This window comes from Scomber japonicus, chromosome 19, assembly GCF_027409825.1.
Source record: "Scomber japonicus isolate fScoJap1 chromosome 19, fScoJap1.pri, whole genome shotgun sequence".
NCBI classification, from domain to species: domain Eukaryota; kingdom Metazoa; phylum Chordata; class Actinopteri; order Scombriformes; family Scombridae; genus Scomber; species Scomber japonicus.
This window is the reverse complement of record NC_070596.1, coordinates 26,034,644-26,049,684: the sequence shown is the minus strand read 5'-3', so window position 1 is coordinate 26,049,684 and position 15,041 is coordinate 26,034,644. Positions and strand designations below refer to the sequence as shown.

The following is a 15,041-nucleotide window of genomic DNA, read 5'->3' as shown; positions in this document are numbered from 1 at the left end:
GGTGTCAAACTCATTTTCATTCAAGGGCCACATACAAACCAATTTGATCTAATGTGGGCCGGATCATTAAAAAGATGGAGGGACAGAAGGAAGAAAGGAAGGAAATAAGAAGGGAAGGAAGGAAAAAGAGGCAAAAGGAAGGAGGGAATAAAGGTAGGAAGGACAGATGGGAGGAAGGACAGAAGGAAGAAAGGGAAGAAGGACAGATGGAAGAAAGAACAGAAGGAAGAAAGGACAGAAGGAAGAAAGGAAGGAAGGACAGATGGGAGGAAGGACAGAAGGATGAAAGAGAGGAAGGACAGGTGGGAGGAAGAAAGGGAGGAAGGAACAAAGAAAGGATAAAAGGAAGTAGGAAGGACAGATGGGAGGAAGGACAGAAGGAAGAAAGGGAGGAAGGACAGAAGGAAGAAAGGAAGGAAGGACAGAAGGAAGAAAGGAAGGAAGGACAGATGGGAGGAAGGACAGAAGGAAGAAAGGGAAGAAGGACAGATGGAAGGAAGGACAGAAGGAAGAAAGGGAAGAAGGACAGATGGAAGGAAGGACAGAAGGAAGAAAGGAAGGAAGGACAGATGGGAGGAAGGACAGAAGGAAGAAAGGGAGGAAGGACAGATGGGAGGAAGAAAGGGAGGAAGGAACAAAGAAAGGATAAAAGGAAGTAGGAAGGACAGATGGGAGGAAGGACAGAAGGAAGAAAGGGAGGAAATAAGAAGGGAAGGAAGGAAAAAGAGGCAAAAGGAAGGAGGGAAGAAAGGTAGGAAGGACAGATGGGAGGAAGGACAGAAGGAAGAAAGGGAGGAAGGACAGAAGGAAGAAAGGGAAGAAGGACAGATGGAAGGAAGGACAGAAGGAAGAAAGGAAGGAAGGACAGAAGGAAGAAAGGAAGGAAGGACAGATGGGAGGAAGAAAGGGAGGAAGGAACAAAGAAAGGATAAAAGGAAGTAGGAAGGACAGATGGAAGGAAGGAAAAGAACACAGGAAGGAAAGTGGGCCGGATTGTACCCCTTGGCGGGCCGGTTCTGGCCCACGGGCCGCATCTTTCTTTAATTTTTCCTTCGTTCTTCCCCTCCTTCCCTCTTTCTTTACTCCCACCTTTTTCCATACTTCCTTGCTTCCTTCCATCTATCCTTCTTTTCCTTCCTTCCTTCTGTCCTTCTTTCCTTCCTTGCATCTATCCTTCTTTTCCTTCCTTCCATCTATCCTTCTTTTCCTTCCTTCTGTCTTTCTTTCCTTCTGTCTTTCTTTTCTTCCTTCCTTCTGTCCTTCTTTCCTTCCTTCTCTCCTTCTTTTCCTTCCTTCCTTGTCTCCTTACTTCCTTCCCCTTTTCCTCCCTCCCCCCTTCCTCCTTCCTTCCTTCTCTCCTTACTTCCTTCTTCTTTTCCTCCCTCTCTCCCTCCCTCCCTCCCTCCTTCCTTCAACCTTTCCTTCTCTCCTTACTGCCTTCCTCTTTTCCTCCCGCCCTCCTTACTCCTTTACTTCCTCATTCATTCCTTCCTTCCTTCTTTCCTCCTGAAGGGAAATGTTGATGACATCACTTTGAGAGAGTGGAGAAAACCAAAAACTAAGCGACTAAAGTTTTAAAGACATGAATATTTACTGTACCATGTAAAAAGGAGGTTTAATGAAAGATGCCATCGAGTACGCAGCATTTTTTTTTTTGAAGCTTAAACCAAACTAAGGCTCTTAAACTGTGGATACCTCAGCCTCTACTGCTTCTTTTGACCTTTAATTTTTCATCCACACCAGCAGTCATGTGGCTTTAAGGTTGCCATTATCGGTTAGCCAGTCCACCGCTTTGGTCCAAACTCTAACATCTTAAACATCTACTGACTTGATCGGAAAAGATCATAATGGAAGATGACGATGATGATGATGATGCCTTCAGACTTTGGTGACTAACTGACTTTTCCCTCCAGAGCCACCATGAAAGGTTGACATTTGTGGTTTTGAGTGAAATGTCAAGACGGATGAGTAATGACTAGCCATAAACTTTTATACAAACATGCTTGTTCCCATCAGGATGATTTGGGTGATCTCTTAAACGTTTCATCTAAGTATGATCATCAGGCCTCACTGTCAGTTTGTGTAATCCTTTGGTTTCTGATCTGGTTTATGGTCATGCACGCTGGATGTATTGATTTATCACTCAGGGAAATGGATATAACAGAGCTGCTTGATTATAAAAAAGCAGCTATCAGAAGCATGCTAACCTGTGTTTAAGCCATTGCAACATCTTCTAGCAGCTAATATAAGAGGACTAGTATACCAGAAGTGTGTTTATATATTGATTGACAGCTGTGAGATCCCGCCCTCTGACTTTGGCTTTCTCTGATTGGTTAGAAAGGTGAGACTCCCTTACAAAAACTACTGCTGCCAAGCTCTTCAATTAGCCTGAGTCATGTTCAATGAAGCCTTTAACAACACTCATCCACATTAAGATTATATTTTAGAGTATATTTCAACTAATGTATAACCCTAAAACTAATATTTACCATGTGCTAATGCTAAATGCTAAACTAAGACTGCAACCATGGCAAACGTTACACCTGCCAACAACAGCATGTTAGCATTGTCACTATGAGCATGTTGATATAAATAGACTGTACTTATATGGAGCTTTTCTAGTCTCTTTGACCACTCAGAGCACCTTTACACTATAAATCACACACACACACATTCATAGTATCTATCTTGCCCAAGGAAACATCGACATGTGGACTGGAGGAGCCGGGAATCGAACCACCAATCTTCCAATTGGTGGATTACTGCTCAGTAAGTGCTAGTTCAGCCTCACAGAGCTGCTAGTGTGGCTAAAGGCTTGTAAATCTGTCTCTCACACGTCTCCAAGCATCATATTAAATTGCTGCAGTGCCCCTTTAATTTCAACTACAACCTGCATACCTGTCTGTTTCTGAGCCTGACAGTCTTGCCTCCAATCAGAAGATGATTCCTTCTTCCACAGCTCTGACATGAAGGATTATAGTAATGGAAACAGTCTTATAATATAAAGTAACCTCCCAAAGGACAAATGTAGTAGCAACAGGAAGGGAGGGAAGGCACTGTTAATAACTATCTGACCACTAATCAATGTAAAAATAGCTGGGATATAAACATCAATTTATGCATGTAAGTGTGTAAGGATTTGACATCTGGTGCACACACACACACATTTTCCCTGGACAAGGTGTGGTCACAGTGTGATGAAATAGCGGTTAGGGATGTTGTTTGTTTTCCAAAGAAAACACTCAGTGCTTGCTCTCAGCTGTTATTTTTAAGACTTGCGGTTGAATGTCCACCAGGGCCCTAACTATTTCAATTTTCACCTTGTGAAAAAAAGGCCACCTACACATAGTTGAACTGAGATCTCGACGTGCAGCCATGTTAAATATTTATTTAAAGCCTTGCTCCAGACCTAAAAAAAAAAAGAAATTCAGTGAATTGCTTTTCATGCAATACACTGTGAAACTGTCATCAACACTGACTCAAGTGAAATGTCACAAACAATAAATGAACTATAAAGTGACAAAGAGTCGAATAAACCCAAAGTTACCAAAGGGAATATTGAATCACTGCCTGTGTGTTTTTTATCATCGTCTGTCCTGTGTTCCAGGAAGAAAACGTGTCAGAAAGCTTAAAGGCGATGTGATGCTGCTGCTAGCTGACGGGCTCCTTGTAAAGCCGTTCCTAAGATAACAGGAGAAATGCGGAGCGGCGAAGAGGCGGATTAGCATTCCCACCTCACAATGCCTCGACTATCTCAGTCCCTTTACAAACCAGAGCAGAGCATCCATAAAGAGGAAAGCTTAGTTTCAAGTCCAACTGGGAAATCACATCTAATCATCCATCTTTGCACTCTAAAGATGATGTCAACATGTTTTTAAATGTATTATTAGTAGTTTTGTATTATTAGAGCGAAGAATATTATCCTTTTTGTGTCTGTGTTTGATTGACAGCAGTTGGCCGACTGCCAGTGTTACAATGAACAGAACAAGGTAAACTAACGGCTGCTGAAGTCATGGACAGACTGTGTGTCACTAAAAGGGATTTTTCTTTTTAAACATTATTATTTTTGGGGGGGGGTTGCCTTTGTTAGTAGACGGTGGCATAGAGGCTGACAGGAAACAAGGAGAGAGAGAGAGATGGTAAAACATGAAACAATGGTCTCTTGCTGGACTCAAACCAGGGACGTTGTGTACAGTGGCATGCGCTGTAACCATTGGCAACGGGGCGCTCCTCTAACAGGGATTTTTAAAGAGCAACCACCAAACCAGACTTACCAGACTTATGTACAAAGTCACATTTTCAATTATGTTTATATAGCAGTAAAATCCTAAATGAATCAAAGCACAGACTTGGATTTTAAAAGATGCAGGCTAGTGTTTCCACTGTCCTACGTCCATGTTTCCTACTATGTTCTTTAACCTCCTGTGACCCTGCGTCCTCATATCGGGACATTACATTTGGTGTTTGCTGGACCTTATACATCATTTTGCTTAACTTTGACCTGTTGTCCTCGTTCGTTAACACTTTTTTGTGCCACCTAGTGGTTGCAAAAGCACAATACAATGTAAAAATCTGTGCAAAAAACAGATTGCAGGCATCTTGGCCGAGTCAATCAACAGCTGATCCCCAGATAAAAGTGGACCAGGTACAAAACGCTACGACACAGCTAATCAGGAAGTACTTGTTTGAGGACGTCAGGATTTTATTATTGTTCATGTAAAGGGTAAGGGTTAGGGTTAGGGATAGGGTAATGTAAATGCAAGGAAATAAATGGTTTTATACACTGTTCTATACCGAGGAAATTAGGAAAGAGAAACCATGTGAAGGCTTAGCTAACTTTGCTGTTGCTGCTAGATGGGAAATAAATTGCTTAAAGACAGTCCCAGGACGTGTGGTCATTATCTGACACCATATCACTACATTTACATGTGCTAATTAGCTAGCTAGCCTGCTAACTGATGTTCACTGTACACTTTTGTGCAATGTTCATGTCTGTAAATTAGATAAGAAGGAGGCTTTAGTAGGAAAGTTAATGAAGGTTGATGTTGAGTATCAGGATGCAATCAGGCTCAGTGTGACTGTCTGCTCTGCCTATGATAAAACTACCTGTTATTGCTTTATGAAGATTTGATTTACTGTATTGAAATAAGAACTCGAGCCACGTATGCAGATAATGAAACTGTATTTTATCCAAATAATGCAACACTAGATCTTCTCCAATTGCCTTTCTGATTTTTTTTACTCAAAAGAGAACAAAGAAAAAGTGATTTATAGCTCAAATATGTACGCTGAAGTAGACAAAAACAGCGGTGTAATTTAAGCTGGACAAAGCAAAAGCGATTAAATGAAGAAACTCACGTCGGTGTTACAGGATCTGTAGCGTTTCCTCTCTCCAAGACAGTATTTGCCTCCTCCAGAAGGGCTGAGAGACACAGGAGAGAAGAGTAAGAAATGAGTGGAGACTTCCAACACATCACATCAAGCACCATCAATTACAATAACAAATCCTTCAAACTAATAATCTTTGGGATGTAGTGAGTACATTGAGAAGGGTTTGGTGAAACAGGTCTCAAAAATTCTCTGCCAGAAGACAAAGTGTGTTTGTGTGGCTGCGTGCGTGTGCCAATGATTCATTCATGCTCTTAGAGCTTTTTAAGTGTGTCATGACATTTAGATTTGGGACAGAGACAAAAGTCTGTAACCTCAGAACGATCTTTTTCTTTTTTTTTTTCTTCTTGTCTACTCTTCACTGCACATCTACTACATCTCTAAAGGATTTATTTTTCTTCTCTTATCACCTTTTCCCTTCTTCTCACCTTCATTAGCCTTCCTTTCCAACACGACTCTTTCCACTTCATTGCAAAACAACTGCGAGACAGGCTGTGTAATAAATGTGAAGAGGCTGTGCTGCCTGTGTTTTCTCTGCCTCCCTCCTCTCTGCACTGATGCCTGAGACTGAGAGGCAGCATCACCTTACACAGGTGTTCCACATTATGCCGTTGCCTTCTCCTCTTCCCCCCCTTCTTTCCTCCTTCCCCCACTTTTTTCCTTCCCTCTGGTTCACCCTGGCTCTTTCTCGTGTCTTCCCATGATGTGTTTGACGTAATATCTAGCCTCCAAAACAAAGGAATGCAAAGATGGCAGACAGATAAAGCCAGCCAAAGATGCACCGGACAGTCATTTGTCTAATGAGGACACATAAAAAGGCTTTTAAAAAAGGCTAAGCAGCATTATTTTCTATAATAGAGAGTAAGAAGAAACAGCTGGGAGACGGTGTTTTTAACTGACTGCACATGCAACGTCAGTGCATTTAAAGGTGCATGAGTACATTTTACTGTGCTCAGTTTCATTAGAAGAAAGAGTTCAAGCACTAACCATGAATACAAAAGTGAAGATAATACACAGGTGCTTTAACCCTCCTGTTGTCCTCAGGTCAAGGAAGGACAGGAGGAAGGAAGGAAAGGAGGGGGGAGGAAAAGAGGAAGGAAGTAAGGAGAGAAGGAAGGAAGGAAGGAAGGAAGGAAGGAAAGGAGGAAGGAGGAAAAGAGGAAAGAAGTAAGGAGAGAAGGAAGGGAGGAAGTAAAGGAGGAAGGAAGGAAAAAAAGGAGTAAGGAGGGAGGGAGGAAAGAAGGGAGGAAGGAAGGAGAGAAGGAAGGGAGGAAGTAAAGGAGGAAGGAAGGGAGGAAGGAAGGAAAAAAGGAGTAAGGAGGGAGGGAGGAAAGAAGGGAGGAAGGAAGGGAGGGAGGAAGGAAAGGAGGAAGGAAGCAAAGGAGGAAAAGAGGAAGGAGAGAAGGAAGGAAGGAAGGAAGGAAGGACTAAAAGAGGAAGGAATTTAGGAGAGAAGGAAGGGAGGAAGGAAAAGAGGAATGAAGGAAGGACGGAAGGAAGGAAGGAAGGAAGGAAGGAAAGAAAGAAAGAAAGAAAGAAGTACGGAGGGGGGAAGGAAGGATGGAAGGAAGGATGGAAGGAGGAGGGAGCAAAGAAAGAGGGAAGAAGGAAGGAAAGAAAGAAGGAACAGTCAAAAGAGATGGGGTCAATTTAACCCAGGAGGACGACAGGAGGGTTAAAGGAATAGTTAAACATTTGGGGAATTGGTTAAATACCTGGTTATCTTAGCTGAGCATAAAATAAGGTCGTACCAGGCCACTTTAGAAAAGGTTGGAGTTAGCAGCCAAAAGGAAAGAAAAAAGGTGGTTTGGTGCTTTATTTTTATTGCTAAGAGATCTAACTTTGGTTTTTATTTAATGAGAAACAGTGTTTGTTTTGGTCAATTTAAAAGTTACATTGCTTTATTTTAAGATTGCCCACTTCCTGAACTGTTCAACCAGCAATGCATCACATTAAAAATCATTGATACCAATTACTGGGACCATTAGAGCTTTATGTGGTAACTTGTGTTTGCTGGCTGACAGATTAGGATTAGGAAAAACATACAGAATGGTAACAAATGTGTGTTTTTTTTTTAATATAATTTATTTCATTTTAAATAATAAATGCACCACTTCCTGTTTGGCTGTACAATTTTTTGCACTACTCGTACCATTCATTACACCATTTTGAGAGACCATAAATTAAGCTTAATGATTTCTTACATCCTGTAGGAGTCCAAACCAAAAACTGGCCAAAATTAGAAGTTAATGTTTTACTCTAAAAAAAAAAAAAAAAAAAAAAAAGTCATCACATTGAGGTTTAAAGAAAGACCCTCTAAACTTGTTATTTTCATAAGGAAGAGGGTAGTTATCCTTGGAAATATTTTACTCCAGACAGTCTAATTAGCTCTACTCCCACCTGGATATACAACACACACACACAAACACACACACACACACACACACACACACACACACAAACACACACCTGTAGGCAGGACCTGGATGTGTGTGTTCAGCTTGCTGTGGCTTACTTTGCCTACTTACGCTGGGCTGTCACAGTGCCTCATGGAGGAGGATACACCGCCCCCACAGGTCCTGCTGCACTCCCCCCATAACGACCAGGGCCCCCAGCCTCCGTCCACACTCTGAGGCCAGGTACCGAACGCTACACACTCCCCCTGGTAGCACCACTGGCCGGGGAGGAGCAGAAACACAGAGAGGGAAAGAGAGAGAGGGGGGAGGGGGGCGTTGGTTATTCTGCTCTAATACAGTTGAATAATTCCTTCTAACTAAAACACAGAGTCATATCAAGGACTATTTTAAAACCCGAGACACACGATTACCTGCAAATTATTAAAAACAGTGTCACTTTTACTGATTTCCAACAGTCACGGACACACTGTAAATTCACCTGCATTTGTACATAATGAAATGTAGACTATACAGTACGCAGACTGATGAGGTTTTTCCTTCAGTAACACGTTCTCTCCCTCTTTTTTCCCCTCCTCTAAACACACTTGTGATTACGCTATTACTCACCCTATAATTTCATTTCCGCATTAGTCCTGTTATTTCTTTCTCTCATACCTGTCATTTTATATTTTGTAACTGCTTTTCTGCGTTCCCTCCCTGAGGTTGAGGTTTAGTATTGTGTAGTTTATGTGACTGAATTCAGTTGTATCCCCCCTTTATCATTAACCCTCCTGTTGTCCTCAAGTCAAGGAAGGACTGATGAAGGAAGGAAGGAAGGAAGGGAGGGAGGAAGGTATTAAGGAGAGAAGGAAGGAAGGGAGGAAAGAAGGAAGGAAGGAATGAGGACGTAAAGGAGTAAGGAGGGAGGGAGGAGAAGAGGAAGGTAGTAAGGAGAGAAGGAAGGGAGGAAGGAAGGGAGGAAGGAAGGTATGAAGGAAGGAAAGGTGGAAGGAAGGAGGGAGGGAGGAAAAGAAGAAGGAAGGAAGGAGAGGAGAGAAGGAAGGAAGGAAAAGAAGGACAGAAGGAAGGAAAGAAGGATAGATGGAAGGACGGAAGGAAAAGAAGGACAGAAGGAAGGAAAGAAGGATAGATGGAAGGAAGGAAGGAAAAGAAGGATAGATGCAAGGAAGGAAAAAAGGACAGAAGGAAGGAAAGAAGGACAGAAGGAAGGAAAATAAGGATAGAAGGAAGGAAGGACGGAAGGAAGGAAGGAAGGAAGGAAGGAAGGAAGGAAGGAAGGAAGGAAGGATTTATTTTAGTGTTTCTTTATTGTTATTTTTCTCTTTTTAAGTCCTGATTAATGCACTGTATCATGTTTTTTGTCTATTGTCGGTGCTCTTTGTAACTTTTTATACCCTCTGTCTTTACCCTCTATTTTAGCTTAATTTAATTTCCAATTTAACCTTCCCTTTTAATTGTGTTTAAATGTCTTTTTTTATTTTTGCCATGTGTTGCTTTTTAAATACATATGAACATAAATGTAAAAGTGAACATTTGTGGGTTTAATGGGATTTCTGTGTTACTATTTCAACAGCCTGATGCTAAAACTAGCCTAAAACCTAAAGCCAGCTAAAACCACAAAGTGTTTTTTAATATTTCTGTTCATGTATAGATTAATTAAACACAATATATTATGTAAATAAGACAGCTTTAAAGCTAGTGGACATGTTTTCTTCACTGTGGATACAGAGCCAGGCTAACTGTTTCCCTCTGCCAGCAGTGTTAAAGCTAAGCTAGGCTAACTATAGCCCGACTCCAACTGTGACACACTTAACACCAGAAAGTAGAGGAAAATCAAATGAAGTGTATTTCCTTTCATTTGTGCATTTTCTGAGTATGTCGGTTTTACAAAAATAAACCCCAAAAAAACAAACAAAAAAAAAAGTTTGTTTTTAACTTTCCTCCACACATTTTTCCTTAAAACCATCATATTATCAAAGTATAATTACTGATTTGGAAAGTTTCTGTATTTTTTTTCTGTTTTTTTGTTCATTGTTTCCACTGCACTGTGATTCAGAGGCAGATGAGGGCTGGAAAGGGCTGCGTGGTGCTTTGAGCAGGAGTGTTTTAAGCCTCATGCTAAGCTGTTCAGAGATCCAGAGGGAAGAGGGGATCAGAGACGGCCCTTTGTCTCTCCAACTGTGTCAGTAGGTTAAGAACCCAGAGAGACTGGGACAGTCAAGGTGAGAGGGCTACGTTGAGCCACTGTCCTCTTTCTCCAAATTAGTCTGAGACGCTGTCTAAACAAGATTAGCATTTGGGAGAGAGAGGAGTGAGGAGTGAGCGAGGAGAGTGACTTTGGACACAGAGGGGAGGAAGATGAAGTCTGGTTTCAACAGCAGGCTGGGAGTAGGTATCTGTGAATCCATTTGAACTCAGTAAAAACACAAAAAAACTCCTCTGTGTCCGTCAGTTTCTCTCTCTCTCTCTCTCTGCCCCCTCCCCCAGTCTATCTCCCTCTCTCCCCTCTCCTGTTGGGAGGGCCTCTCTCCATTACACGCAGGGTGAGAAATGGCTGACATTCATATTCCTTTGAAGCTGTCCCCGGCAGGGGCAGACAGGGTATGCCACTGGCTCTCCTAAAGCTGCTCCAAAAGCTGTTCCAAAGCCCCCCAGGCTCAACCTGGGGCCCCCTGTGTTGTCCAGGACCCTGTCCGTGGGCCCCGGTCCTCAAAGGCTCCACTGAGCTAATGGTAATGACGGGTGACAGCTCGTGACACTCTCCCATTCTTCCCTTTTAGACCTCGGACCATCCGGTGACAATGGCTGCCGTAATCCGTGTTAAAACTGTCTCCCCTAACCTGGCTGGCATCAACAGTGGGCTGATGACCTAAAGCCTGCCGTGCCTGCATGTGTGTGTGTGTGTGTGTGTGTGTGTGTGTGTGTGTGTGTGTGTGTGTGTGTGTGTGATTGCACCCATTGCATGAGTGAGTGCACACACACCGGGAATGTTGCCCCTTCCCAGAGCGGGATAGATGCAAGTGGAAGCAGCGAGGTACCACTAGCCGAGGCTAACTGCTGCACCCAGAGGAGAGTACTGAAGTGCTCATTTCACATCACCAGGTGCTGCATCAGGGGAATTAAAGGGTAAATTCTCCCAAATTACAAAAAACTTTTCTGACTTCCTTCTTGTGGATTCTGTCCAGGCAGTTAGTTTTGGTTTTATTTGTCCAGCTTTTCAGATAATAGACTTTAAGATTTATACAAAGGATCTGAACCAAAATTTGTAATGCTCGCAGCTTTGAACTTTACATCAAAACAGCAATATCTCTTTACTAAAAAAGAAATTATGCCATTACACTGAATAATGCAAAGGACCTCTAACCCTAATCGTGATGCAGAAGAAGATTTTTCACATGGACTCTTTCTTCAGTCTCTCCACAGTGAGATCTGTGCTTTATTACAGAGGCCTGATAACACCAGCATTAATCAGGGCAAGAGTTTGGAACAAATTAAGTTAATTTCAGCGGAATCACATCCACAATAAACCTTTCTTCTTTCTTTTTTTCGCTTAGAGTTCAAGTTTGATAAGTAATGACATGCAAATTCCCACCATAATCAATCCCAACTGTCTTCACAGAGCTGACAATAAAGGAAACGCAGAGCTGGCGAGTCCAAAAATGAAGAAAACGATCAAATTAGCTGTCATGCACCTTACACTTGTGCCAGAGAATAAACGTCTCCTGGAGTCCATGGTTTGAAATAAACTTATTTGAACAAGATAACCAGCTAGCTTGGCTGGCTACTGTAACCAGGGGCTGCAACAAACAACTATTTCCTTTTCCGATTAAACTGATTATTATCTTGACGAATTGTTTAGTCTGTGAAAAAAAGCCTAATAATGACTTCCCAGAACCCAAAGTGATCCTTAAATCACTTTTTTTATCAAGCAACAACCAAAAAACCCCAAAATATATAATTTACTATCTTATATGATTAAAAAACATGCAGTAAATCTTCATAATTGAGGTAAAAATGTGCGTATAAATGGACTTATCAGCTAATCATTGCAGCTCTAAATGTAACCAAGCACTTGAAAGAGACATTAAAGTTTAGTTTTTAACTAAACAACTAAACAACTAAAAGTTGCATCAAATTATATTCCCGTCTATTATATTTGTGTGGAAATCTCAGAGAGAAAGAGATCTTAAACAGAAACCACTCAGCTTAAGCAAGAAAACATGTTTTTTTTTCTCTATAATCTGGCCGAACCTTTAAACGTAAGAGGAAGATTAAATGACTTACCCCTTTCTCGATGCTGCCCGTCTGGCACAGAGTCCCCTCTGCAGCAGGGATACTGTTGGTAACACAGCGGTTGCTTTTGCTAAGGCACCAGAGCTCTCTACACACTTCCTAGGAAAGAAGGCAAAAGCAAGTTGGTCAGAATAAATCAATTCAGCAGGACAGGGAGGATGGATTTCTGAATAAAGGGTGAGGATGATTTATCAGCAGCTTTTGGTGGTTTTCCTCTTTTCGTTTGACAGCAGTGAGACAAATAAAAAAAAAAAACCCACTATGAAAATGTATCTATAAATCTACACGATCCCAGATCAAATCAGAGGATGAGAGGAGTTGATGAGACCACATCAAGAACTGCTAACTTGAAGCGCCCATATGCTTTGGATCATTGTGCATCTTGAGCAATACGCCAAGGGTCACTGGGTGCTCTTAATGTTCTCTTATGAGAAATGAAGAGTCAGCTGGATCAACACCATGACTAATGTTTGCTCACGTTCACCTCAGGACCACACGGGACCGTGACATCAGTTCAAGAAATCCCATTTCTGCTTCTTAGGGGAAATCAAGAGTGAGCAATAGGCCCCCCAAGTCTTAGATAAAGACGACTTGTAGGCCTAACAAATATCTTGAGTATTACTGAGTGGTCTGGATAAACATCATATCTCCATCTTCTCCTCCTCACTCCTCAGTCTAGAACATAAGGAGAATCCATTTAGATTACTAAAAGAAAGACGGAGGGGAGTGTGTGTGTGTGTGTGTGTGTGTGTGTGTGTGTGTGTGTGTGTGTGTGTGTGTGTGTGTGTATGTGTGTGTGTGAGACGTACAGAGAGAGAAGACAGCACAAGTTGCCCCCAAATAAATTAAACCATAAAGTGAACACATGTTACAAGGACAGCTCTGCACAACCTTGCATTAGATTTCCCATTAAACTGAACTGGGTCGCCCTGAGTCTCAACTTCAAAGGTTTTTACAGGACAATTGTGTACGGCAGAAGAGCAGGCCCATGAAAAAGAGTTATGGTCCCACGCATAGATTCTGACCCCCGAGGTCAGTAAATATGCCACGGCCCTGCAGCTCCCTGAGCCTATCCAGATTAAATAAAGCGGCAAACTGCCACTCTCTGGTTGCAGCGACTCCCCTCTGCCAGCTGGTTTCAATAAGCCGTCCCGCTGCTCCATTCACTATCTCGGCCCCGCTAAAAGGTCAGCGGGCCGGGCCTTAACGAACATGGATGTGGCCTGATAGATTTACGCTAAGAGAGAACAAGCTGGTGATAAAAAAAAAAAAAGAAAGAAGAAAAAAGGTTGGGGGGGCACTCTGTAAGGGTCTCACTAATATAGCCATCAAAGGTTTGTTTGTTTTTCATACCTCTAGCTTCCAGTATTGCTCGGGTTTGCCTGTCGTTACATTGGTAGCTGCTGAGCCTGTCGAACCGTGGAGTCGGGAGTATCATTAAAGCCGAATTAGTGGCGTAAATTACCCTCAAACTTCCTCTCTCGACGTCTTTGTTACTTTTCCCACCTTTGACACGGTCTCACGCTGTGATTTAAGGATCTTTTAAATGTTTGAATTTAGTTGAACCCCCTGAAGGTGTCATGGGCCATATTCGGTGAAATATTGCCGTTGTATTGTTCTACATCAGTGGTTCTCAACCTTTTTTGGTAATGACCCCTAAATACAAAGCAAGATGTACTTTGGTTTGATTTGTGAGCAGCTCATGTTAAAGAGGGACGCTGCCTTCTTACTGATTTAATCCAGTGTTTGGAGCCCAATCAGAGCATTAAACTCTTTCTATTTTAAATTAATATAGAGTATCTTAGTCCATATAAATCATGCATGAGAGGAAAAATAAAGCTTGTTTGGTCTTATAATACTTCTTCTGTCTTCTGTTTGGTCATAATAAGTTTAGTCAAACCCAAAAACCATGTATATATATAATAAAAAATGATCTAAAGCATTTTGATTAACCAGGATCTTAAAAAAAGTATTCTCTAATATAAACAGCTTGTGACTGCTTTTACAAGGCTTTATAAAAAAGGCAGAATGACCGAATAGTAACTTCACTGAGACGTAATTTGGTTTTTATTACCAGTCATTCAATGAGTGTTGAGCTCACTAGTGCTCCCGTCAGTTTTAATCATACTGAATTAGGAGAGGAGGCGAAGATGAATAAGCACTTTTTAAAATTCAAATGGAGCAAAAAGTGATCGTCTAAAACCATTTTACCTGCATGACTCAACAAAAAGTAGCTCAATTTATGCAGAAAACTACCCAATATTGCAGCAGTGATTCATTTTCATAATCTATTACTAATCTATTAACTATTATCTTGATTAATTAACTAATCACTTGGTCTATAAACATTAAAAAAATGTGTTATCAAAGGTCTTGATTTGTCCAAAAGAGCAAAATCCCTCATTTTAACCCTTGTGTCGTCCTCCCGGGTCAAATTGACCCCGTCTGTTCTGACTGTTCCTCCTTTCCTTCCTTCCTTCTTCCATCCTTCCTTCCTTCTTCCTCCCTTCCATCATTCCTTCCTTTCTTCCTTCCTTCCTTCCTTCCTTCCTTCCTCCCTTCCATCCTTCCGACCTTCCATCTTTCCTTCCTCCCTCCCTTCCTTCCTTCCTTCCTTCCTCCCTTCTATCTTTCCGTCCTTCCTTCCTCCCTTCCTTCCTTCTTCCTCCCTTCCATCATTCCTTCCTTCCTTCCTTCCTTCCTTCCATCTTTCCTTCCTCCCTTCCATCATTCCTTCCTTCCTTCCATCTTTCCTTCCTCCCTTCCATCATTCCTTCCTTCCTTCCATCCTTCCTCCCTTCCTTCCTTCCATCTTTCCTTCCTCCCTTCCATCATTCCTTCCTTCCTCCCTTCTTTCCTTCCGTCCTTCCTTACTTCCATCATTCCTTCCTTCCTCCCTTCTATCCTTCCGTCCTTCCTTACTTCCTTCCTTCTTCCTCCCTT

At 41.9% G+C, this 15,041-nt stretch overlaps 1 protein-coding gene across 1 annotated transcript in view; it reads right to left on the bottom strand.

Annotated features, from left to right (window-relative positions):
- The window catches only part of adamts6 (ADAM metallopeptidase with thrombospondin type 1 motif, 6), an 82,777-nt gene that overhangs the window by 33,201 nt on the left and 34,535 nt on the right, over positions 1-15,041 (bottom strand). The window contains exons 11-13 of the mRNA XM_053340034.1: positions 12,090-12,197; positions 7,917-8,062; positions 5,359-5,422 (exon numbers count right to left, since the gene is read on the bottom strand). Of these exons, the coding sequence (XP_053196009.1) occupies positions 5,359-5,422; positions 7,917-8,062; positions 12,090-12,197 (318 nt within the window). The remainder of the gene's footprint in view (positions 1-5,358; positions 5,423-7,916; positions 8,063-12,089; positions 12,198-15,041) is intronic.